The 24,993-nt window shown below is 23.5% G+C and overlaps 10 protein-coding genes across 10 annotated transcripts; 6 read left to right on the plus strand and 4 right to left on the minus strand. All coding sequences in view use genetic code 6, as the record gives it.

Moving 5' to 3' along the window:
* Window positions 1-104: 104 nt before the first annotated feature.
* TTHERM_00471210 (Fes/CIP4-like domain protein) lies at window positions 105-2,855 on the minus strand (the record flags this gene model as incomplete). The annotated part of the gene is made up of 1 exon (XM_001033009.1): window positions 105-2,855. The coding sequence occupies one exon, from the start codon at window positions 2,853-2,855 to the stop codon at window positions 105-107; it is 2,751 nt and encodes a 916-aa protein (XP_001033009.1).
* Window positions 2,856-3,304: 449 nt separating this feature from the next.
* TTHERM_00471220 (ELMO/CED-12 family protein) lies at window positions 3,305-5,467 on the plus strand (the record flags this gene model as incomplete). The annotated part of the gene is made up of 1 exon (XM_001033010.1): window positions 3,305-5,467. One exon carries the CDS (start codon window positions 3,305-3,307, stop codon window positions 5,465-5,467), a length of 2,163 nt encoding a protein of 720 aa, XP_001033010.1.
* A 259-nt stretch (window positions 5,468-5,726) lies between these two features.
* On the plus strand, window positions 5,727-6,377 carry TTHERM_00471230 (TRAF-type zinc finger protein; the record flags this gene model as incomplete). Its single annotated transcript, XM_001033011.1, has 2 exons — window positions 5,727-6,230; window positions 6,282-6,377. The coding sequence occupies 2 exons, from the start codon at window positions 5,727-5,729 to the stop codon at window positions 6,375-6,377; spliced, it is 600 nt and encodes a 199-aa protein (XP_001033011.1).
* A 21-nt stretch (window positions 6,378-6,398) lies between these two features.
* Window positions 6,399-7,457, plus strand: TTHERM_000471259 (hypothetical protein; the record flags this gene model as incomplete). Its single annotated transcript, XM_012798707.1, has 2 exons — window positions 6,399-7,133; window positions 7,293-7,457. 2 exons carry the CDS (start codon window positions 6,399-6,401, stop codon window positions 7,455-7,457), a joined length of 900 nt encoding a protein of 299 aa, XP_012654161.1.
* A 944-nt stretch (window positions 7,458-8,401) lies between these two features.
* TTHERM_00471260 (DnaJ (Hsp40) family B protein) lies at window positions 8,402-10,068 on the plus strand (the record flags this gene model as incomplete). The annotated part of the gene is made up of 10 exons (XM_001033013.3): window positions 8,402-8,469; window positions 8,532-8,644; window positions 8,750-8,818; window positions 8,880-8,887; window positions 8,961-9,042; window positions 9,182-9,342; window positions 9,402-9,448; window positions 9,504-9,589; window positions 9,646-9,817; window positions 9,870-10,068. 10 exons carry the CDS (start codon window positions 8,402-8,404, stop codon window positions 10,066-10,068), a joined length of 1,005 nt encoding a protein of 334 aa, XP_001033013.2.
* Window positions 10,069-10,408: 340 nt separating this feature from the next.
* On the minus strand, window positions 10,409-14,215 carry TTHERM_00471270 (cyclic nucleotide-binding domain protein; the record flags this gene model as incomplete). The annotated part of the gene is made up of 8 exons (XM_001033014.2): window positions 10,409-10,729; window positions 10,790-10,839; window positions 10,887-11,285; window positions 11,334-12,843; window positions 12,921-13,434; window positions 13,485-13,722; window positions 13,931-13,966; window positions 14,026-14,215. The coding sequence occupies 8 exons, from the start codon at window positions 14,213-14,215 to the stop codon at window positions 10,409-10,411; spliced, it is 3,258 nt and encodes a 1,085-aa protein (XP_001033014.2).
* A 1,244-nt stretch (window positions 14,216-15,459) lies between these two features.
* Window positions 15,460-17,167, plus strand: TTHERM_00471279 (ubiquitin specific protease 39 and snRNP assembly factor; the record flags this gene model as incomplete). The annotated part of the gene is made up of 3 exons (XM_001470631.1): window positions 15,460-16,516; window positions 16,575-16,895; window positions 16,956-17,167. 3 exons carry the CDS (start codon window positions 15,460-15,462, stop codon window positions 17,165-17,167), a joined length of 1,590 nt encoding a protein of 529 aa, XP_001470681.1.
* Window positions 17,168-17,799: 632 nt separating this feature from the next.
* Window positions 17,800-20,042, plus strand: TTHERM_00471280 (ubiquitin carboxyl-terminal hydrolase family protein; the record flags this gene model as incomplete). The annotated part of the gene is made up of 7 exons (XM_001033015.3): window positions 17,800-17,919; window positions 18,002-18,082; window positions 18,176-18,697; window positions 18,785-18,901; window positions 18,955-19,485; window positions 19,540-19,902; window positions 19,959-20,042. The coding sequence occupies 7 exons, from the start codon at window positions 17,800-17,802 to the stop codon at window positions 20,040-20,042; spliced, it is 1,818 nt and encodes a 605-aa protein (XP_001033015.3).
* Window positions 20,043-20,475: 433 nt separating this feature from the next.
* Window positions 20,476-21,294, minus strand: TTHERM_00471290 (hypothetical protein; the record flags this gene model as incomplete). Its single annotated transcript, XM_001033016.1, has 1 exon — window positions 20,476-21,294. One exon carries the CDS (start codon window positions 21,292-21,294, stop codon window positions 20,476-20,478), a length of 819 nt encoding a protein of 272 aa, XP_001033016.1.
* A 1,468-nt stretch (window positions 21,295-22,762) lies between these two features.
* Window positions 22,763-24,184, minus strand: TTHERM_00471300 (hypothetical protein; the record flags this gene model as incomplete). The annotated part of the gene is made up of 1 exon (XM_001033017.4): window positions 22,763-24,184. Exon 1 carries the CDS (start codon window positions 24,041-24,043, stop codon window positions 22,763-22,765), a length of 1,281 nt encoding a protein of 426 aa, XP_001033017.3. The 5' UTR covers window positions 24,044-24,184.
* Window positions 24,185-24,993: the final 809 nt, after the last annotated feature.

Below are 24,993 nucleotides of genomic sequence, written 5' to 3' on the forward strand. Positions count from 1 at the left end.
TTGTATATAGAATAAGATTCACTATCGAAATTAAAATATTAATTAAAAGTTGATGCAAATTAATATATAAAATATTATATTTAAAGACATAAAGTTAATTATTTTCATTGTAATCCTTCAGCATATTTATTTTCTAGGTCTTTAATAGTATCTTCTTCGTCATCAAATTCTTCTTTTTCTTATTTTTAATTTATATTTTTTCCATCTTCTTAGCCTATTTCTTTTTAGGTTTACTCATTTTAAATTTGTTCTTAGATATCATCATTATTAATTTATTCACTAATTTATTTTTCTTTTATTTCTTGTTACTCAAAGCTATTTTCTTCACTTGAAGAATTAGAAGAAGGTTAAAAGTCTTAAATGTCATCTTGTTATTATAAGTTACTGATTTTTTAATTTTAATTGAACTGCAAATCTTCAAAAGCCAATTCTTCAGATTGCATTACAGCTATTTCCTTTTTTTCATATTAGTTTATATAAATGATCAAATATTTTGCTACGTCTTAAGTTAAGATAGCTTCTTCTACTAAATTTTGCACTATTTGTGCTATTTTTTCCTTAGGTATTTCAAATTCGAATAAATCTCTAATGCTTATAAGAAGCTTTGAATAAAGATATTATCCCTCATCATTAAGTTCATTCATACTACTATTTATATTCTTTTCATCACTTACACTTTTTTTTGCTTTAATCTCTTCAGTATCTGAAACACCGCCTTAGTTTCTCACTCTTTATTCATAGAGATTTTCAAGTTATTCTACTATTAATTTAAGCTTGTTCTACCAGTGGTTTTGATTTTAAAATAGCTAATGCCCACTCAACCCTTAATTTAAGAATATCCTTTCAAAAGATTTAATGTCTTCATCAGGAGGACGGATAACTTTAAAAATAGATTTTGAAGTACGGTAAATATCTGAAATGAAATGGAGATCATTGCAAGAATTCAAAATATCTAATACACAATAAAGAATCCTCATGAGATAAGTGTATGTATCAGAGCTTATTTCGATGCAAATATCTACTTTACCTCTTTCTAATAAAAGTCTATTTACAATATCTTTCTCTTCAGCTATTAATTTTTTAGTATAATCAGAAATTAGACTGCCAAAGAAATTGCAAAAATAGTTAGAAAAGGACATTCTACTACTGCTATCTCTTTCTAGAATAGATCTTAATTAATCTACATCATAGCTTTGAAGTTCATTATTGTTCCATATTTTTAGAAGAATATACTCAAATAAATCTTCAGTTTCTATCTCTAAAACTTCTTGTGCTTTATGAGTTTCATCTTTATTACCCAAATCGCCTTTTAATTCTTTCTATTTTGACAATTATTTTTATTTCATCATATTCATAATATCAATATATTTATATTCTGTTGGTTATTTGATATGCTGTGAACTTGTTTTGACTAGTATTAATCTACCATCTTACTATTACTCTTGTTGGACTGATCCCTATTTTTCTTTTAATGCTATTTGCTAATTCTATTAAATAACTTCTTCTTGTTTCAGAGCTTGCTATTATTATATATCGTTAGCTTTTTGCAGCTAAGAATTATTATCACTAATTTCGTTAGAAACTTTTCTAACTACCATATTTGAAACTTAAAATATTTTCGAATGAGGTCTTTTTTATTTTTGCTATGCGTCTAGTTATTCATTAGGAATAATATTATTACTGTTATTAACTGGTTAAGGTAGAGGAGGGATAGAAGATAGATTTTACTAAGTAAAAATTTTTGGTCTGGCTTTTTATTCTTGCATTTGAATCTGTGCATTTGCTTGTCCAGCATTATTTTGATTTAAATTGTGCTGATGATGATGGTTATGTTAATGATTGTTTTAATGAGGATTTGCATTTTACTGCCTAGCTGCTTGTTGGGTGTGAGCCATTTTCATGTCAATAAACTACTTGTAATTATCGAAATTTAGCTTGCAGAGTAAAGGCTTTATTTATCCATTATTTTTATAATCTCTATATTAACTAAGTAAATCATTGACATACTATTTGATATTTTATTTTGTATCAATCTCTTCAAGTTTAGTAGTAATACGGTCTACATCATATTAAATATTTCTAACAAGAGATATCTTGAATACCAAATACTTCATTATACAATCCTTCATTTAGTCTCGTTTTTATATTTCTTCATTTTAGATTTAATCTTCGATGCGAGCAACATCTAGGAAATACTCGTCAATATATTAATTATACTTTTGAATATAATTTTGCATTTCTTACTCAGAATTTATCTTTTATCTATTCATGCATTCAAGTACCTTCTATTCATTTTAAAGATCTTGCTTTCTTTTTTTAAGCTAATTAATGATATTTATGTCTTATGTCTTTTGATGCACCTTAATATGTTGCTCTAGTTGCTATTCAAACTGCTATTGATCTTTTAATTTTTTTTCCACTACTTAACTCATTTAAATATATTGCTTTCTCATTTTATCAAATCCTTAAACTTATTTAATTAATTCTTTTTCATGTCTCTCTCCTATTTTTTGCATATTTTTCAAAGAATAAACATCGTCTTTGAAAATATCTTTCATATTTGGTATTATATCGTTACTGATTGAAGAACCAAATGTTTGACTCTGCTCTGCTTGGCTTGAAAACAGAGTCTAAATTACCTATATAATCTATTTTAGACTTTCGTTATTATTCACTTTGATTTTTGATAATCCTTCGCATAATCTCTCTAAACTTCTCGCGTAAAACTCTTCTAACTTTGCGCGATCTGAAAGTATTTGACTAATTTCATCAAATATTTTTTTTCTAGAATCCTAATTTTTGGCTAAAACATCAATCCTTTCTAAAATATCAGGTTCATAATTTAAATAACTCATTTTTCTTAATTTAATCTTAACTGAACTAAAATTTCTTTTTTTTTTTCAAAAATATTAAAAGGTTTATTTTAAATCAAATCTTCTAATTTTAGTAATGGTTTATGATTGTAAAAATTATAAATTTTAACTATTTAAAAAATAATAAATTAATAATTTCAATAAATTTTCTAAAAAACTTAAACAATTTTTTTAAATTTAATTTAATTATTGGTTGGCATAAAATACATTTAAATTTGATAATATTTTAAAGGTTTTATTGTTAATATTTTTAAAATTTTTAGATTCAATTTATTGATATTTTTTTTTAATTATTTATTTTCTTTTTAAAATCTCTAAAAAATTAACAAAATCTTATTTTTTTATTTAATTTGTGTAAGTTATTATATTTTATTTGGTAAATTTTTGACTGAAGAGCTTTAAAAAAATACATTACTTTTAAATTTAGATTAATGAACTAAGATAATGGATTAGCTATTAATAGCGATGAAGATAATATTTTGAAAGCGTTTGAGTAAGGGGCACATGATATTATTAACCAAAAAAGAGATCCCAAGGATTTTATAGTATTTGGTGCACCTGATTAAAATGATTAAAAAGATTTTTCAAATTAAGAAGTTAGTTAACAAAAAAATAAGTAAACTTAATAAAATATTGTTATAGGATTTGAAGAAGATGACGATGATTTTACAGGTAACTAAGCTCATTATAATCACAATATAAAAAACACATAGAATCAATAAAATAATTATAGTTCAAATATAAATGATGCTTAAAATAATATTGAAGAAGATGATTTTGATGATGGCAATAAAGATTAATTTAAAATTGATGTCAATAATTAAATGGATAATTAGATGTTTATAAATAGAAATGAGTTAGAAGCTGCTGATTAAAATACTAATGGATAAGTAGTTAGTAGGCCTGCAGGTATATATTTAGAAAAAGACGATGATTTAGAAAAATTAAAAGAATTATATGAAGGTTAAGAAAAATAAAAAGTAGAAGCAACTAACAAACAATTTTCGCTAAATAGACAAGCTCAAGAAAAGAAAAAGAAATAATTTTAAGATTAAAAAAAGCAGAAAGAAGATAAAGATAATTAAAATGTAGCTAAGCTCACTAATAATGACTTCAAATTTGACAAATCAAATAAAATAAAAAATATTATAAATGACGAAGAGGAGTTAGGGGAGATAGGAGAATGGATTGAAAAGACTGCAAATGTAAATAAAAAGAAAAAAGACGATGGCTTCGACGACGATGATGATGAAGACGATGCCTAGAAATCAAATAACGATGATGAAGATTTTAACTTTGATGATATAGTAGATAATAATAAAAACAACACTAAACAGAAAGGATAGTAACCAAACCAGGAGAAAATAAATTTGAATAATATAATTGCTGAAGATGAGGAAGATGAATAAAACTGGGAAAATCAAGAATAAGGCAATAACTAAAACGTAAACAATATAATATCTTAGGAGGTTTAGCAGTAGAAGAAAAAGGAAGAGTAAGAAATGCTAAAATAGAAATAAGATTTAATAAATAAAAAATTACAATAATAGTAAATACTTAAGCACAAAAGTGGTCCCATAGCCAATAGATTGCAAGACAAAGCTAAATTTATGGAACTTACTAACAATAACAAAGAGTAAGAAAACGTTTAAGTTCTAAAACAGCAAACTTCTGATTAATAAATAAAGAACGGCTAAAGTAATAATGTAATATAAATTGAAGAAGAGGTTAAATAAGAAATAAAAAATGAAGAATAAGATGATGGAGATGAAGTAGATTGGGATTAAATAAATTAGCAAGCCATGAAGTAATATTAAGTCCAAATCAAACAAAATATTTCTCAACAGGATAAGCTTATCAATTTCATTGATGCCTGGTCTGATTTCAAAAAATAAAATTTATCTGAATATAAAAAATAAATAGTTACAAGCACTTAAGATAAGAAGTCTTTTTCAGTTTTCGAATTTTTAAATAGTTTTTGTGGAGTTATTAATCCTAATATAAGTTCTGTAGAGCTTTTAAATGAAAGAGATTAGATATTTGCACTGGCAAAATTGTAATTTGATGATGAGCAGCCACTTCACTTTTAAATACTTTACTCTATCTTTTGCAATCTAACAAATAATTATAACTGCCCAAGGATAGGTTCGCATTGGGAGTAGATTGGTTTCTAGGGTAAAAATCCTGGTACAGATCTAAGAGGTGCTGGTATGCTTGGATTACTATAGATTCTAGCTTTTGTCTCTCACTATAAAGATTATATAATTGATGTACTAAAATACTCTCACGATCCTATTCATAACTTTCCTCTAAGTATCACCTTAATCAACGTAACAGATATTGTATTATAGGCTTGTAGAGAATAAAAACTAAATAGTCTTATAAATAAAGAAAAAAGTGTAATCAGTGTGTTCAATAATTTTTACTTTGCTACATTTTACTTTCTTTTCAGTTAGTATAAAGCTAAGTAATACACTGTTAATAGATTTGATGAATTAAAGAAAAATATAGAGGTAGCTGTCAAACACAACCCTAAAAAAACATTAGAAGATTTCAAATAAGCAATCTAATAATATTATAAGCTACGTGAATGATCAGATAATTAAATTATTAGTTATTTTTTTATGATAAAATGAAATTTATTTTAATGATAAACAATCTTTCCAAGTTTTTAATATTTGTAAAAATTAGTAAATGAAATTTATAAAACTTAAATATTTTGTTTTAAATTTTTTTAAATTGTGACAAAATTTTAATTTTCTATACCAAAGCCTTTTTTAATGTTAATTATTTATATATTTTTAGCCATTGATTAATTCTTAAACGTTATAACAATTTATCAAAACTTTTGTAATGGAATTACATATTCCTCCAATACCTTAAGAAAGATTAGTAGGAGACAAAAATCTAATTAAAAAAATAGTATGTCCTCTTTGCACTTGCATATTTAAATAACCTCTAATGTGTAACAAATGTATGAATATGTGGTGCCTTTCTTGTTTAAAAGATGATTATTTTGTTGAGCAATCTTGCCCTAGGAAATGCGAAAACGTTTAACTTTTGCAAAGCCCACCTCTATTAAATGATATTTTAAGCTTGATAAATATTTAATGTATCAATAAATTATGTCCAGAAGTAAAAACAGTCGAAGAGTATTCATAGCACTATCTAGACTGTCCCTTTAGATTAGTTTTATGTCCTGTTGATGAATGTATGAAAGAAATGACAAATAAAGAATTTATTTAGCACTAAACTTAGTGCCCAACGAGAGAAATTTTATTAAAACAATACCAAAAGCTCAATAAGCAATCAGAATCTATTGAAAGAAAAATAAAAGAAAAAGAATCTGAGTTAGTTGTAATTTTTTTTTTAATAAAATGAAGTTTCATATAAAAAATAATATAATAGGCATTTGAAACTCAGAATAAGATGCTAATGACAGAAATCTAAGATAAAGAAAGATCAATAAATAATTTATTACAAGTTCACTCTTCTCATACATGATCTTTTTAAAAATTTATAAAAATGAATTAATAACATAAATCTATTATTTATTTATATATATTATTTGAGTATTTTTTTAATTTTGTAAAAAAATAAACAAATAAAAATTATTTTAACATTTATGTTTTGCAATATGAAACTCAAAATAAAAATCTGATTTAAAATTTTAACAAATAAAATAATTACACAAAATATCACAAAAACCCTCTTGTTGGAATATATATGTTATAATTAGAATTATTGTGGTAGGAATAGATTTCTTATATACGTTTATCAACGTTAAATTTGTAGCCTTCATTATAAAGTTAAAATAATTTTTCAAAAGCAATTTGTTAAAGAGGTACAACGAATTCTTGTTATTATAGAAAAGTTTGCAGATCTTTCAAAGGCACCCATTTATAATCTGCTAACTCATCCTTACAAATATTTAAATTATTTGTTAGGGGCTTTAAAATATATAAAAAGTAAATATCTGGTCTGCTATAAATTCCTTTGGTAGAATCTCTAATTAGTAATAAATCTTTTGGTTCACAAACTAGGCCAGTTTCTTCCCTTACTTCTCGGATAGAGGCTTCATGCATAGCTTCACCTAAATCAACTCTTCCACCAGGAAAACTCCATAATTTATTCCTCATTCCTTTTTTTTCTTTGACAAGAAGGACTTCATCTTTTTCATTAATAACCACTCCACCACTTCCCGCATTATGTGTTGCATAAGGAACATAAAATTCCTCTTATGATTAATCTAGCCACTTAGTAAGCATTATATAACCTTTTAATGCGTGATGGATTTTAAATCCTTTTTCCTTTATAAGATAATTTAAATATTTGAAATTTTCGCTGTTTAGTTTCAACCATGCACATTTTCTACCTTATTTTTACACATCATTTAAAATTTTATCTAATTATTATTAGAACTATTCAAAATCATCAGGAACAGTATTAGACTCTAGATAAATAGAATTATCACGTTAAATGATGAATTCTAAAGTTTTAGTTTAACTAAAGTAGCTTTTTATGTTATATTAGCAAGCAAGGCATAAACCTGATGCTAAGAAAAATTTTTAGTATTTTTTTTGAAAGAATTAAGAAAAATATCTAGTAAATTTCATACTTTTAAAAAGAATGCTTGATGATTGATTGATTGATTAATAAATAAATAAAAATAAAATAATAATCTAACGAAGGTAAATAGTTAATAGAATTAAAAGTATCTCTAAGGCAAAAGGTGCATAGAAAAATTAAAATGATACTCAATTGAGCTTTTTTATTTTATTCTTAAAGCTAAAAAATTATTTGAATAACTGACGACGGGGTCATAAATTGAATTATGAATCCGTGCTTTAGTATCAAGTTTTTTTTATGCACCAGAATCTTATAACCCTATTATTTAAATATGAGTCATGTATGAAGATTCCTGCAATTATGATTAATTCATTAATTTGTAATTTGATTCAGAAAAATACTAGTTCTATCTCTTTTATTAATACTAATTATCATTTATTAATTTATTACACTATCTATTTAAATTTATTATGGGTGTTATTAAGAATTTCTTTTTATTCAAAAATTAAAAATTGGAGAACCTGGGCATTGATCCCAGTGCCTCTCGTATGCTAAACGAGCGCTCTACCATTTGAGCTAGATCCCCGAACGAAATAATTTAAAAAAAATTTTTTGTTATTTTTTATTTTTTTATTTTTAAAATTTGATTAAAAAAAATATTTTAACAAAAATCAAATTGAGAAAATTGATTATAAAGTAATAAAAAAGTAAAAAAAAGAAGAATATTATTTTAGTATTGTATCTATCTAATGCATTTATATAATTAAGTATTTCTAATCTATTGCTTATTTAACATTCATAAAGGAAACTGAAATTAATATTTATTATTGTTATTAATATTAATTAATATTGATTTTTCAAAAAAAAAAAAACTAACAACAATTAATATAATAAATTTATATTGAAAAAAAAATTAAATACATTAAGAGAGTAGATAAATAGCAAGTACATAATTCAAAATGTCCAGAGATTATTATGAAGATTTAGAAATAAGCAGAGATGCATCAGATAGTGTAATTGCTTAAGCGTATACTTCACTTACTTTCCTAAAATTATTAATCGACAAAAATAAAATTATTTGAATAATAGTTATCGTAAACTTGCATTAAGATGGCATCCTCAAATTAAAGGAAACGAAGATCAATAAACAAGATATAGTTTCTTTTGCAAAGTATCTGAAGCTTATGAAGTTTTGAGTGATCGTAAATTTTTATGAAAATTGAATTTTACTAAAGAGAGTTACATCATAAAACAATTGACTCAAAAATAAATAAATAATTTATTTATTTTTTATATATTTTTAATAGCTGTGAAAAGATCTTTTTACGATAAGTATGGTGAAGATAAACTTAAAGAAGGATTTTTTAATTAATAAGGTTAGATATTTAAATTAGCTAAAATTATATATTTAAGAATATTTTCATTTTAAAATAATAGCACTTAAGGTAAATTAGAGAACAATTTATTTATATTTGATATAAAGCTTACAATTAAATAAATACATATTTCGTTTTTAAGGGCGGATACAGATTTGGAGGTAACCCTGAAGAGATATTTGAAAAATTCTTCGGAGCTATGAATCCTTTCTAATAAATATATGGTAAACAATTCAAATATTTAGTTTACTTAAAATATTGTTAGAAAAAATATAATAAAACTTGTGCTTAAATGTCTTTATTCTAAAAATTAAAATATCTTCTTTGAAAAAATTGTTAAACGGATTTTTATTTAAAATTAAGATTCTGAAAATCAAGAAAATGTTGGAAGTTTATTTGGATATGCTTTTGGTGCTCAAAACTAAAGTGCTCCTTTACCACCTAAACCTCTACATGTTGTAGTTGAATGCACCCTTGCAGAACTTTACAACGGATGCTCTAAAAATGTTACTTATTAAAGAACTGTAACTATAATTTTTTGTTTGAAGGGTTTTTATTTAAAAATAAATTTAACTAAATAAAGGTATTAAATAAAGATGGAAGAACAACAACAGATATCAAAGAATCAAAGTAAATTCATCAAATCTAAAAAAAAATATTAATTTTGTTTAATTCTAAAAATTAGAATGGTCGAAGTTAAACCAGGCTATAAGAATGGAGAATAAATTAAGTACCCTAAATTAGGAAACGAAGTTGCTGGATTACCAAATTGTATATATTTAAAATATTATATGACTTAAATAATAAAACTATTTTTGTATTTTCAGCTGATTTAATATTCACAGTTAAGGAATTGGCTCATTCTACCTTAAAAAGAAAGGGAAATGATTTAATTTATTATCATAAGCTCAAGTTAATTGATGCTTTATATGGTAGACCAGTTCACTTTACAACTTTAGATGGTAGAAAGCTCTTTGTTGCTATAGATTAAGTCATAAGGTATTTATAAAATTTTAATAATTAAAAAAATTTAATTTAATTTTTTATACAGTCCTAGTTACGTTAAAAAAGTGAATGGTGAGGGTATGCCTATTTATAATCCTTAAGAATATAAAGTAGAATACTTTGGATAACCTCCTAATAAGGGTGATTTATATATTAAGTTTGATATTTAATTCCCAGCTTAAATAGATGATGATAAAAGAGCTGAATTGGAGTAAATATTAGGATAATAAAGCTAAATTTAATGAAGAGCAAGCTTTTTTATATTAATTTTTGAAAAGACAGTTTGTTAGTTTTTCACCCTCAAAATAGATAGTTCATAAAATAAAGTATTAGCAGTTGTTTATGAAAAAAAAAAAACAGAAGTGTATAAAATAATTTATATTTGTTTTAAAATATTACTTTTGTAAAAACGTTTTAAGTTAATTTATAATTAAACAAATAAAACTTATACTAAAAATTTATACTTGAAAATAAAATCTATTTATTTAATTACTTTTGAGAAGTCATTAAGTAAGTAAGTAAGAAATCTTTGTGATTTATAATTGAAAATATAAAATAAAAATATTAATTTGTTTTTAAAGTTTTTCAATTTAAGCTTTTATTTCTTTTATGGTTATTAAGTTTTTATCTATTCACATGCATATTTTTTAATACATCGAAATTTTTAGCATGCAAATGATTCATTCTAGGTGAAAGCATCAAATTTTAAATAATTTCTTTTTGTTTTTTATCTTAGGGCACATTTTAATTTTAAGTAATAAGTGTTTCATAGTTTTTCTCTATTAAGAAGTAATCCTTCAGTTTATCATATTACTTTATTTACTCTTGTGTATCTATGTAAGTATTTTTAGGTACTCCAGGATGATTTGTATAATAAGGACGAACACTTGCAATTGCAACAAAAGCCTTAAGTTATATATAAATAATGTAAAAATTGAATTGAACAAAAATTAATTTTTAGCTTACATTAGAATTGTTTGATTCAACTTTTTATTTCTTTTCTGAAACTTATTTATCTTTAATTTAAATTGATTAAATATTTGGTTAAAAAAATATTTTTTACATTCTTGCTAAGGTGAACTTGGGAAGTATAGAGATTCTTTATTTGAATAACTCCTCTCCGTTAGTGTTTAACCACCATGCTATATACATTTATTATTATTATTTTATGCAAAAGACTACAGTGAAAATTTTTTAATTTGAAATAGGTCTTTTTAGGTTTAGTGATTTTATGTTTATAGTTGCAAATTTTCTCTCATAGGAAAAATTCTAGCAGATTTAATTTTGACATCTATGTTATCTATCTAATTTCTTTCATCTAAAGAAAAAATATTCTTAAAGCTTTACAGTTACTGAAATTTTCTGATCTATTATTCTAACTACTCTCTCTATTATCTATTCAATTAAGTACTTTTTAATATATTTTTTGCTTGATCTTGGGATTCCATGCATTTTTCTTTATCTAAATTAAATAAATTTTATTAATATTCAAATATTTAAAGTTACTTACCAACACTTTAGCATAAATCTTTATGGAGTGCTTGGCTTTAAGTCTATGTTTCGTCAATTTAAAAAATTTACTACTAATTTTTTTCTTCTTTTATTTTTCTCTAGACATTTTGTAATAGATCTTTTATTTTAGTATTTTTGAAGCTTAGTTCATTAATTTGGTCTGTATTTTTTTCGTTAGATACATTCAATTGATCTCCAAAGTTTTATTTGAATACTGCTTTTTTCTTGGTTTAATCTGAGTTTTCTTTTTAGATTTTGCTAATTTATTGGTCCTAAAGTTATGAAAATAAACCTCTATTAGTAAAAGCTAAAACTGTCTTTTTCATTTAACCTGACATTTGCCCCTTTTCAAACCCAAACCTTTAGAGTTTTCTGCATTACTCTATTAGATCAGATGGACTTATTCCAATTGATTTCAAATTAAGCTCTTTATAATTTAAAATTTTGAGATTTTATTCTTTTTCTTAAGAAATTTGCTCAATTTAAGTTTTGAAGAAAGATTTAAAGTAATCTTTTTCAAATTAACCGCTTTTATTAGATTAAGGGGTATTTTAATTTATTTTATAAATCGAATTTCTTTTGGAATTTTCTGTTATGTAGCTTTATTATCTAGAATGTTAAGTCAGAGTTTCTAATTAGGAATTATCGTGCGATCCAAATTTTATTATTTTAGAGTTTGAAGACAATGGAGAGTGATCTGAATATTCTCTATTTGTCATACTAAATTTATTCTCTTCTAATGGTTAAAATTTTTGACAACTAATTTATTTTTAATTCTAGTCAAATATTTAGTTAATTTTATCTAGCTAGTCATTAGATGTAGATTTATTTCTTTTCCTATTTATGTTTTCATACAAGTTCACTTCAGAATTTTATCTAGTTCTAAAAATTTCTCCTTGTTGACTTTTCATTTTCTGACGTATTTAAGGCAGATAGCTGCTTCCTTCATCTTAACTAGATTCATTAATAAAATCTACCTCTAGTTAGCTAGTTTAAAAGAATCTACTGTTCTCTTAACTACTTAATTTTCTATTAGATTTAGGTTAGGCTTCTGGAAGTGGTTCTAATTAAGGAGATGACGTAGCAGAATGAAAGTATTTTTAAGATGAGTCTTCACTTAAATCTTTTTATAACTTAAGAGAGTTATTTTACTTTTTATGTCTTTTTTTCTCTTTAAAGACATTTTATAAGCCACTGAATTACTTAAGTTCATGACTATCATTTAATTAATGGTTTTCTATACATATGCTGCTATTGTTACTTTCTAATCTCCCGCAACTCTTATTATCAAATTAATTTGATACAGATTGAATATTAGTATCAATGAATATTTGCTTTTTAAAATCTTGATTTTTATGCTAATTTTAAATATTTATTACATTTTAATTAATTTAAGTGTCTGTATTCGTAATATTTTCTAATCTCTCTTTTTCAAACAAAAGCTTTTACTTAAAATCTCGTTTGAAATCATAATCACCATTAAAACCTTTCATCGTTTCTATAAATTTCTATTTTCATTAAGAATTAATTAATGAATTAATAAATAAATAATTTTTATTTAAAATAAAAAATTTAATTTAATTACTGTGATTTCTATTTAAAAAAGGACAGCTCGTTCTGATTCCACAACAGCCATAGTTTTTATCTCCTCATTTTCTTCAAACATTTCAAACTGTCCAAAGTAACTGCAGCTTGCTAAAATCATAAGAGGAACTTTCTTAAGCTTAGGCTTTGTATGTTTCAAATACTTTTGTATTTCTGGATTTTCAATTTAACGAGTTTGATTTTTGTAGAGTAAAGGATAGTTATCCACTTTATAAGTAAATATTTTAACTTAACCCTCAAAAATAAAGTATATGTATTTTGATTTTTCATTCTTTTAGTATAGTATATTTTCTTTTTCATATTTGTTTATTTCCATTAGATGGAGAAACGACATTAACCTTGAGTCGCTTAAACCCCTAAAAAATGAAAATTTTCTTAAAAAGTTTAGCTTTTTATTTAACTCTGTTTCAGCCCATGCACCTTTAATTCTATTAAATCCTTCTCTCGTCAAACTTATAACTTCTACATCTGTTCTACAAACCATTGTTCCCATTCTAAAAATTATATTTATTATTAAAAAACTCTTACAATAAAAATAGGTTACCTCTGTCCTCTTGTTAATAGCGCTATTTCTCCAAAAGATTCTCCTGATTTGTAAATTTTAGTTACTTTTTAGAGAGGATATTTATTTTTTAGGTAAATGTATTCATTGTATGTTATACTGTCTTTTTGATTAACTTGATAAATAGATTATTATTATTATTATTATTAATTAAGATCATCAGTTTTTTTTTAGTTATAAGGAGTGCATTCACTACTATTTTTGTGCCTTATTTATTGTTCTAGTATTATTTTGAAAATTAATATAATAAACGCAAAATAACTTTAAAAATAGTAAGGCTACATTCATTAGATGATTATCTTTAAAGTTTCGACTATACTGGTGTCTGACTTACTTCTGCTGATTAATCAGTAATCAAACAAAATACTTCACCTTTTAAGTTTTAGTTAAAATTTTTTAGTGGAATATAATGAAAATATTTTGTATACCTTTAATGACAATATAAAATTTCTTTCCTACATCCCCTATTTATTATAAGTAGTAAATATTAATAAAACGTTTGCTTTTTATTTTAAAATTCAACCTTTTTAGAATATGGCCTGAAGAGGGTTAAAGGTCTCAACCTTAAATTCTTTAAAAACACTCATGTTATTTATAATATCTAGAAGCATGTTTGAGTTTTATTCAAAAATAGGTTAAGATATCAAAGCTTAAACGACAAATTGCATTTCTCTCTTAGTTGGTTTGTGTTTTTGTAAAATTTTAATGATCATCTGTTTATTATTAGTAAAGTGGATGAGCAAATCCAATTTGTATTCTTTTCACTCAAATAAAAATGAAGATAAGCAAAAAAATTACTTCTGAATCTTCTGGATCTTATAGATTTACAACATTTTAGTTTAATTTCTTTTCATACTTTTCATATTACTTCCTTTAGAATTCCATTCTAACTATATTTAGAAGAGCAAATCCAGCACATTCGGATTGTTTTCTTTTTGTTATTTCATGCAGTAAAGGGCTTACTTTTTAAAACATACTTTTTAATTTTGGTTAGCTCTATTTAATAATTAAACCATCATTAAAGTTTTAAATTTCTTCATTTTATTTTTAATTAGAAACTAAAGCCTAGGTAAAGGTTTGAGGTACTTCGTTTGATTTCTTTTCAACAGCTTGGGTCTATACTTTTATTTAGTTATTTTTTATTGAGGCAATATCATAAAAATCATAATCATGGGAATTTTTCGTGTTTAAGATACTCTTTCTAATGTGTTAAAGCATTTTTTAACTTTTTATTTGTTTGATAGCAAATATTATTTCTACTTACCTAAATTTACCAAAAAGAAACTAATAAATTAGATAAAAATTTAATTTTCTAGGTATTTATTCTACTAAATTTTATGTGTTTGGTCAATAACGAAACCTTTAAGTGTATATTTATAAATAAATTATAAATATCAATCAAAATTTGAATAAAACTTAATTTCTATAAATTAATTAGCAGCAACTTTGGTTTCATCTTTTTAAGTTCATTTTTTTTGATAATTTTTAAATTTCTTGTTCATTTTTTATATTTATATAAAAAAATTAATTTAAAAAAATAATTATTTAAAATAAAAATTTTGATGTTTTAGGCATTAGCTTAAAAAAAAAAGTATTGAATTTATAATTTGTTTGTTTGTTTGTTTGTTTAAAAATTTTAATGACTCTATTTATGAATAAAAAGATAAAATAATTTAATTTGCTTGAATAAAAATATTCAAATAAATCATTTTTATTATTTAATTTAATATATTGGATTTATTTTACAAAATTTAATTAAAACATTTTACTGATTTTATTTAACTTAATTTAAACAAAATATTTTTATAATGATTAAATTTACATAAAGCTTCTAGACGATTATTTTATATTTTAGGAAAGATATTAAAAATAAAATAAGTTTATTTGAATATATAAATAATATTAAGAATTAGGTCATTTCACATTCAATTATTTTTTTGAAAAGCATTTAAGTAAAATGTCAAAGTATAAACAAGAAATTGAAGAGGTTATTCGCAAAAAGCAAAAGCTTTTAGAAGAGCTCGAGCTTTCAAAAAATACATAGGAAGTTATAGATGACAATTTAGCAGTCGAAGATGGAGAAAGAAAAAGAAAAATACCTAAAATAAAAGACGATAATACTAAATAGTAAGAACTTGGAAATGATGAAATATTAGATAGTTAATTAGTGAAAGACGCATACAATACTTAGAATGAGCATGATGAGGAATAAAATGAAGAAATTTAAGAAAAAAAGAATGATATTAGAAAGGAATGTCCCTTCATTATTACAATTAAGAGACATTTATTAGATTTTGACTTCGAAAAGCTTTGTAGTATTTCATTAGCTAACTTAAATGTATATGCATGCCTTATTTGTGGAAAATATTATTAAGGCAGAGGTAGAAATACTCATGCATACTTGCACTCTTTAGAGACAAATCATCATATGTATATTAATTTGCATAATGCCAAAGTTTATTGCTTGCCTGATAATTATGAGGTTATAGATTAGAGTTTGAATGATATCAAATACAATTTAGCACCAGTGTATTCTGATTAGTAATTAGCCAATTTAGATACAATGGATACAAAATCTCGTGCATTAAATGGTATTTATTATTAACCTGGATTTGTTGGTTTGAACAACATTAAAATGAATGATTATGTTAATGTTATCATTTAAGCTCTTTGTAGAATACCTGTGCTAAGAAATTAGATTATTCGCTTTAACAATACAGTAAATTAAGATGTCTTTGATTTGAAAACTTTAATTTCAAAGCGTTTTTCAAATCTTGTTAAAAAAATATGGAATCCTAGAAACTTCAAAGGTTAGGTTTCTCCTCACGAGTTACTCTAAGCAATTGTTTTAAAGAGTAAGAAAAAGTTTACCATAAATGAACAAAGTGACCCAATAAAATTACTCAGTTGGCTTTTAAATAACATATAATCTGAATTAAGCAACACTAACTATAAAAATCTTATTGATGAGTGCTTTAAAGGTGAAGTAGAAATTCACACATACACTCCTTTATGTAAATATTTTTAAATTGTTAAGTCATCATTAATTTTATTAATATTTCTTTTTAACAGAAAATCAGATAGGTTATTCTAGTGTTCCAGAAATAGAAAATAAGCCATTCATTTATTTAACTTTGAACATCCCTCCTCCACCTCTGCACAAGGATGATCACAAAAAAATTAACATTCCTGAACAACCTCTTTTCAATCTCTTGAAAAAATTCGATGGAATAACCACTCACGATAATCCTAAATACAGAAAAACTTATAGAATTAAAAAATTACCTAAATATTTAATATTACACATGGAACGTTTCACTTTTAACAAGTATTATTTAGAAAAGAATCCCACTATTGTTCGTTTCCCATTGAACAATCTTGACTTAAAAGGATGTAATATAAATTTAATTTAAACATATTTCATCTTATAATTTATTTTCTTTAAAATTAAAGATATTGATGAAGGAAAGAGTTTAAGATATAATCTGTTGGTAAATATATGTCACGAAGGAACAGCAAAAGCTGGTACATATAAAATACATGTTAGAAATAAAGCCAACAACACCTGGTTTGAAATCCAAGATTTGTATATCACATAAGTTTTACCTTAAAGAATTAGTGTATCAGAAGCCTACATTTAAATATATGAAAGAATTGATGATTGAAAAAGAATAAATTTAATTTTTGTATTTTTTCTGTCGTCTAATAAATTTGTATAAAAATAATAAATAATTATATTTCCAAAGAATTAAATATTCTGATAGATTTTATCAAAACTTTCTCTAAAATTTCATATTTTTTATGTAAAAAAAGTTAAATAAAAGCTTTTTAGATTGAATATATATTGAAGTGGTTTAAAATTTTATTGATCTTTACAAATTTAATTTGAAAACACTAAACAAAACTTTGGTAATTTTAGCATTTTATATTATTTGAAGTAGTTAATAAATAAAAATTTTTTTATCAAATCCTTAATTTATGTTTGATTTTTAATTGTTTATTAATAATTTAATTTGGGATTATTAGATTTTTACAAACCTCTTTTAATAAATCAAAAACAACCATTCAATTTACTAAATATTTTATATTATTAATTGTTATTTAATTAATCTGTTGCATTAGCAAACTTATTGAAAAGTTTTGGTATTTTAGTTAGGATTAATCATAAAATTTACTTATTTGATTGATTGATTGATTAAGAAGGTATCAGGTTAAAATCAAATTTAATTATTAGATTTATTTTTTTAAAGATACTTCTTGCTAGATAGATAAACATTTTAGAGATCCTAGCATTTTAATGAATAATAGTGGTTTTTTTAGCGATACTAGCAACTCTAATAATAATTAGCAAAATGATGATGGCTAGAATTAGAGTATTTAGGCACTTTAATCTAAGCTAGATGCTTATTAAAAATCTGTAAATTACTATCATATTATTGAAAGTTAATTAATAAAGGTCTATAAAAACTATTAGAATTATATTACTTAATCTAAAATAGGGTAAGTACGTTGAGGGTATAGGATTGATGGAAAAGATTCTAGCACTTAAAAAAGAGTAATTTGGAGAAGAATCAACAGAGGTAAATTTTAAATTTGAAAATATTTACAAGCATATATGCTAATTTATTTTAACAAATCAATTGTTAAAAAAATATTTTTTTAAATAATTTTAGTTTAAAAAAGGTATTGAAAAATTATGTTAACTGCTTAACATGTCAGCGATGATTTATTTAGAGATGGAATAATTCGATAAATCTTTAGAGTAGCTGAGAAAGGCTGAAATGCTATAAATGAATTCTTAAAAAATGAAAGCAGTGACATTTAATAATATGGCATGTTACTATCGACGTACAAATAAACTACGCACAGCATTGAATTATTTAATAAATGCTCTAGAGATTGAAATAAAATTAGATGATAATGATGTATCTCTGGCTGATACTCATTTGAATTTATGTGCTGTTTTAAGCTAATTAGATAGACATGACGAAGCATTAGAGCATTCTATGCTATCAATTATTATGTTATAAGATGAAATGCTGAGTTAAACTCTTAAATTTTATAAAACCTAGTCATAAAATTAATAGTAAAATGAACCTGCTCTTAAGAAAAGAAAGATTGTAACTGATGATAGAATAGCAGTTTTAGCAATAGCTTATCATAATTTAGGAGTAGAATTCGAACATTTAAAAAGGGTATGTAATTTATCTCTTTTAATAAATTTAACATCACTTAATCTAAAAGTAAGCTAAGATTATAGTTTTGTAAAAAAAAATATTTAGGATGACGAATCTATAAAGCTGTACATGAAAGCATATGGAATAGCAAATACATATTTAGGGATACAGCATTCTGTAGTGAAAAAGATGGAAAAAGTAATGTAAAAAGCAAAGGACTAGGTAACTTAAAATTAATAATTTATGCCTAAATTAAAACTATTAAAAAATTATAGTAATATGAAAAGAAAAAAAAGCAAGATATAAAAAATCCTAACGGTATTCAAAAAAATGGGAGTAGTGGAATGAAAGAATTTTATAAAGAGACAAATAGAATAGAGATAAATAATATAAATTTAAAATCAAAAATATTACCAAGGCTCAAAATAAACACACCTACTGGTTTTGCGAATCCTTATGGATAGAATTCGAATAATCAGCTTTATGGAATACCAGAAACTAACAACTTAAATGGAAATATTAATTTTTAACAATCAAGAAAAAATATAAGCAATAATTTGTCTAGCCATACGTCATCTCCTTAAACACCAAAAACTGCATAAAGATAATATAGATTCAGATCCAAGTAATAAATAGATAGATATGCTTCACACTCATAAAGTAGGCAAGAATATGTTCAGAATTATTCTTCTAACAAGCTACCTAATTATTATGACTAAACCTTGACCTATAATACTTCATCAAACAGAACAAGAAACAATACTCTTTCTTAATCTAGTGAATTTAATCCTTTATAAAATCTTCATGTAGCTAAATTTATTCAATAATTTTGCTTTTTTTAATTATAAATTTGTAAATAGACTGATAGATAATTTAGTCCTTCAGATTCTCTAAATGAATAAGCAAAAACAGTATTTAAATGGAACCAAACAAGACAGCATAGCTAGAGTTATGACTCCAAATAAGGAGAAGATTATTTGTTAAATACCCCTGTTTCTCCAACTTAAAAATAAAAATAATACTAAGAATATAAAAGAAACTTTCCATAAAATAGAGTATACAAAGCATAAAATTAAGATAATGACAAAAATGATCTTCATGATTTGTATTCAGAATAACCTCCTCCATCTCATAGGGATATTAGATAATCATATATAGATATTCAGTTAAAAAATAGAAATAACTCATCATCTAATACTTCTAATACAAATAACAATTAAGTGGTAACATTTCTTTTTAATTATTTAGGCTATTAAATAAATAAAAATAAATAAAACAGAAAACCCCAATAAGAGAGACAATAGAGCAAGAGTTCACTTAAAATAGTTCTATAACATAGAATTTATAAAAAGAAATCATCTGAAAATTTAAGCATCAATCAACATCTAAAAACAGTATTTAAAAAAATGAACAAAAACTAATTTTTACCTCTTTTTATGAAATAGATCATCATATTAATTATTAAAACAGAACTTATATAAATGTAAATATATTTTAAATTGTTTATATAAATGCTCTTTTCTATAATATTATATAAACATAAGCCTTTATTAACAGAGTGCTTAAAAATATAAACTTACTCACACACATTTTAATACAAGGTTTAATTTTAATATTTTGATATATTCATATTTTAAAGTAAAAAAATCAACTTTATCTTGTCGTTGGCTTACAAATATTTGTAAAATATATAATATAGCAGAGCTAATGAAATAGTTTTCTTTGAATTTAATTGAGATATATTTTATTAATTAATTAATTTAATAGAATAAAATTATTTATTTATTTAAATATTTTCATTCAATTTTAGAATTAAATTTGTATTATTCACTATATATTCCATTATTCTAATTAAAAAGTGATGAAATATTCATTGTAGTGTAGTCATTTTAATATTAATAGTGATTTTCTTATAAATAACCCATGTTTTCATCAAAATCTTTGAGTATCTAACTATCACTCATGTGTTTTTATATCTTCGATCTTTCCCTCATCATTGAGAGCTTATTGTATAGAGGATTTAACTCTTTTTTGCTTGGCTTGTTTTCTTTGTGAATTGATTTATTCAAAACAGACAAGTTTTATATCTCTTGTATTTTTGTTTCGTCTTTTATATATTTCTCAGAGATGGCAACCATTTATTTAACTTCATTTCTCAGTAAATCAATCTCCTCTTTGAAATTTTAAGATTTAAATTCGTCTTAGAATGCATTCTCAAACTCTCTTAATTTATCACTAATTTCATCCATCTTGTTTTCTAAAACTAGGAGTTTATCTTCAAGGTTTTAGTTGATCAATTATACTCTTTCGTCTAATATTTCCACAAGCTATTCTTAATTTTATTCCATAATTTTTAAAATTTTTGAAACAGCATCCTTTTCTTTACTTTCACTAACTTTTTTTATTTCTTGTTCCCTTTATTACTTAAGTTATAATCTTGAATTTGATAATTGCTCAATAATCTAGTTTTGAGTTTTAAAACTACTGTTCTCTTAAGGTGTAGGAGTACTTTATACTTCTGATTTATTTTTTTACTCTTTTACTTCACTATCACTTTCAATTTTTGTTATTTTTTCTTTTTACTACTATGATTGACTACTCTCAGATTATCCCATTTTAAATTATAGATACTTTATCTTTTTAGGTCTTATAAGAAATTTATTTTTAATTTTGAATTTTAATTAAATGCTCAAAAGAGTTTTTGGAGGTAATTAGATATGGTTTTTAACAGAAAGTATTGTATAGAAAAAAATAATAGATTAATTAAATATAATCAACATCAATAATAAAAAATATTAAAATAATTTATCTTGTATATCAAAAATTATTTAACAAATCTAAAATATTTAATTTGAAATTATATTGTAAAAAGTAAAAATAAATCTTTATTTAGTAAATAAATAAATTTTTTTAAGCATTAGATCTATCTTTATTCACTTATGATTTTATTTTTAAACACCATAAAAATAATTTTCTTTGAATAAATAGGGGTGCTTTATTTAAATAGTATATTAAATTATTTTCATTAAGCTTAAATACATAACGTTAATAATAAAAGAAAATTAAATAGTAAAGAAATAAAAAATAATAATAACCAATAATTGTTTGGTATATATTTAATCTTTGGAGGTAATTAGATATATTTTTAACAGAAAGTATTGTATAGAAAAAAATAATAGATATTTAAAATATAAACATCAATAATAAAAAATATTATAATAATTTATCTTGTATATCAAAAATTTTTTACAAATCTAAAATATTTAATTTGAAATTATTAATGAAAAAAAATAACTATAAAATAAATATAATTGAAAAATAATTATTAAAATTTGTAAAAATAAATATTTATTTAGTAATAAATAAATAATTTTTTTAAGCATTAGATCTAACTTTATTCACTTATGGTTATATTTTTAAACATAAAAATTGCCATAAAAATAATTTGCTTTGAATAAATAGGTGTGCTTTATTTAAATAGTATATTAAATTATTTTCATTAAGCTTAAATACATAACATTAATAATAAAAGAAAATTAATCTGTAAGGAAATAAAATATAATTGGATACACAGCTTATTACTTTTATTAATAACCAATAATTGTTTGGTAAATATTTAATCATTTTGGATATTTTAATTATTGAAGTAATCAAAATATTAATTACAAATTAGTGAAAATAGTGAAGTGTATAAAAAAATTAGTGGTTTTAAATGTCTTAAGAGTTTGAGATAAGATTATCAAATTAATAAAATTTCAATGGTATTTAAAAAATTAAAATTATTACTTCTCCAACAATTAATTGATAGATCGATCACTTATTTTGTATGACTAATAATTACATATGAAATATTTATTTTTTTACTCATCAAGAGCATCAAGACTATGAATTAATAAATGCATGAATGAATAATAGACGTATAAAGAATGTTACTAATATGCAAATAAGTGTAAATAAATGCAAATAAATGTAAAATGAAATTTAATATAGATAGATAGATTTGGTTACAAGAAATATTTCTATTTAAAGATATATATGTATGTTTGAGTTGAAAAGAATTATTTATTAAAAGGCTTTTTTTATTCAATAATTTTATGGAGCATAAGATTTATATGTTGGGATGTATGATTAAGAAATATTGGCAGTTGTGTCTACATGAGATTTGTTAAAGTTAGAATCATCAAGTATGTATCTACTTTAGCAATTTGGTTGAAATTCGTATTTTGCAGGAAGAGGCACGTTAGATATTTGAGAAGCATTTATCTAGCTCATAGAATTCTGGGCAGCCTTTTACTATTCTTAAATTTTAAGGAATGGAATAATAAAGTCTGGAGTATAGTCAAGTCTCTACCATTCATCATGGTATTAATCTCTTAATGCTTTGTAATTGTTTTAAGGATTTTCTTCATCAACTATTTCTTCGTATTCAAAACCATCTCCTTTAACATATATTCTTTTAATGTAATCATTTTCATCATCTGAGTCATGAATTTAATTTAAGGAGTGTATATTGCTTTATGAAGTACCTCTAGGAGTAGGATTTTATGAACTTGCTAAGTTTGCTCTGCTATTAGCAATGCCTGAATTTAATAAGTGTGAGTGAACAGGTAATTCATTATTGTAGGTAGTTGTGGTAATCTCAGTTACTCTTTTCTAAGATACGCCTCTAGTAGTAGGATAAAAAGATTAATTATAAGAATTAGTTTAAGGTAATTCATTTCTTGAAGAATAAACAGAAGCAGATCTAGGGTTTTAGTAGGTATTTCCAGCACTCAAATATTAGCTGTTGTTTATGCTAGGTACTTGATTATTAAAAGTTTCAAAGTTGTTTCTTCTAGAAATAGGTTATATAATAGATTAATTTCCATAAGATATCTGAGAAGAACCTAATCCACCACCAATGCTGATCTAGCTCTTTTTTAAGTTATCATTATAGCCTCGAAGATCTTAAGATATGTTAAGGATTTATTAGTTAGCTCTTTTAAGTTGATCAATTAGATCAGAAGTTTACTAGGGTTGCTATAAAGAGTGTTGAATGTTAGGGTTTAAGAAGTTATTTGAGCGTTAATATTATTGTGGAGCATAAGAGTTAGTTAGCGAGGTTTAAGGAGTAATTTTCATAGTGGTTGTTGTGATAATTGTCTCAACTTCATTTTAGTCATCTTGTATATTTGAAATGCTTCCTGAAGGTGTGTAGAGATAGTTGTTAGCATAGCTTGGAGGAACTTGGCTTGCGCTTCTCATTTTCTTTATACTATTAGCGATTTCTTCGTGTCTTTTAATTATTTCATTAACTTCTGGATTATTGCTTTGATAGCTATTACCTAAAACCTATGATTTTTGAGTGAAAGATGAATTGTACATTTTAGTGAAGGTTATTTAATTATTTAGATATTTGATGTGCTTGCTAATTTATTGATTGATTAATTGATAGTGATTATACTCTAGTTAAAAGATTTTTAGCTGACTCTTTTTTGCGAATTTTAATTTTTTTTATAATTAAATTTTTACAATTAATTTAGAAAGTAGTTTTTAATTAAATGGATATGATTTATAGAATACCAAACATCACATCATTTATCTATAGCTTGCTAACCATCCTTATTTTATTTAGTTATTATGCTTCCTTTATTTTTTTTCAGTTTATGATTTAATCAGTAAAGTTTTACTTATGTAAAAAATTATAAATTTGTTTAATTTCCTTCTAATCATAATTTAGACCAAAGTAACAATCAACATATTGCAAGATAAAGTAAATCTATTAAAATATTTTACCATCAAATGATTTCGAACCTTTTTATTATAAGTTCGTGTAATTTTCTATTTTTGTATTATCCATTTTATTAATTTATTCTCCCTCCTGAATTTGTAAAAAATTGATTTGGTATGAATTTTATAGATAGATAGATTCTCTCTATTTTAATTAAATAAAGAATTCTCAAAAATTTACTATGCCTTAAAATAAGATATTTATTTTTTCAATTCTTTTAAATATTTTTCATTTATTTTCACTAATTTATGACAGGAGAATCAATAAACATAAATTAATTTGATAATAAAATATAATACATAATATAAACTCTAATCTAAAATATAATCAAATTTATAAATTTTTATGATTATTACAATTATCAATATTATCAAAGCCTATATTTACTGTAGGTATATATTTTATATTTTGATTTGCTTAGTTTAGCTGGACTAAATTTTTCATTCAAAATGACATTAATCTAAAACTAACATTTCGTTCCAGTAAGACAAATAGATTTTACAAAATAAACGTAAATTTAAAAAGTTCCTATTAATTAGAAGGA

Source organism: Tetrahymena thermophila (assembly GCF_000189635.1).
Source record: "Tetrahymena thermophila SB210 genomic scaffold scf_8254565, whole genome shotgun sequence".
NCBI lineage: Eukaryota > Ciliophora > Oligohymenophorea > Hymenostomatida > Tetrahymenidae > Tetrahymena > Tetrahymena thermophila.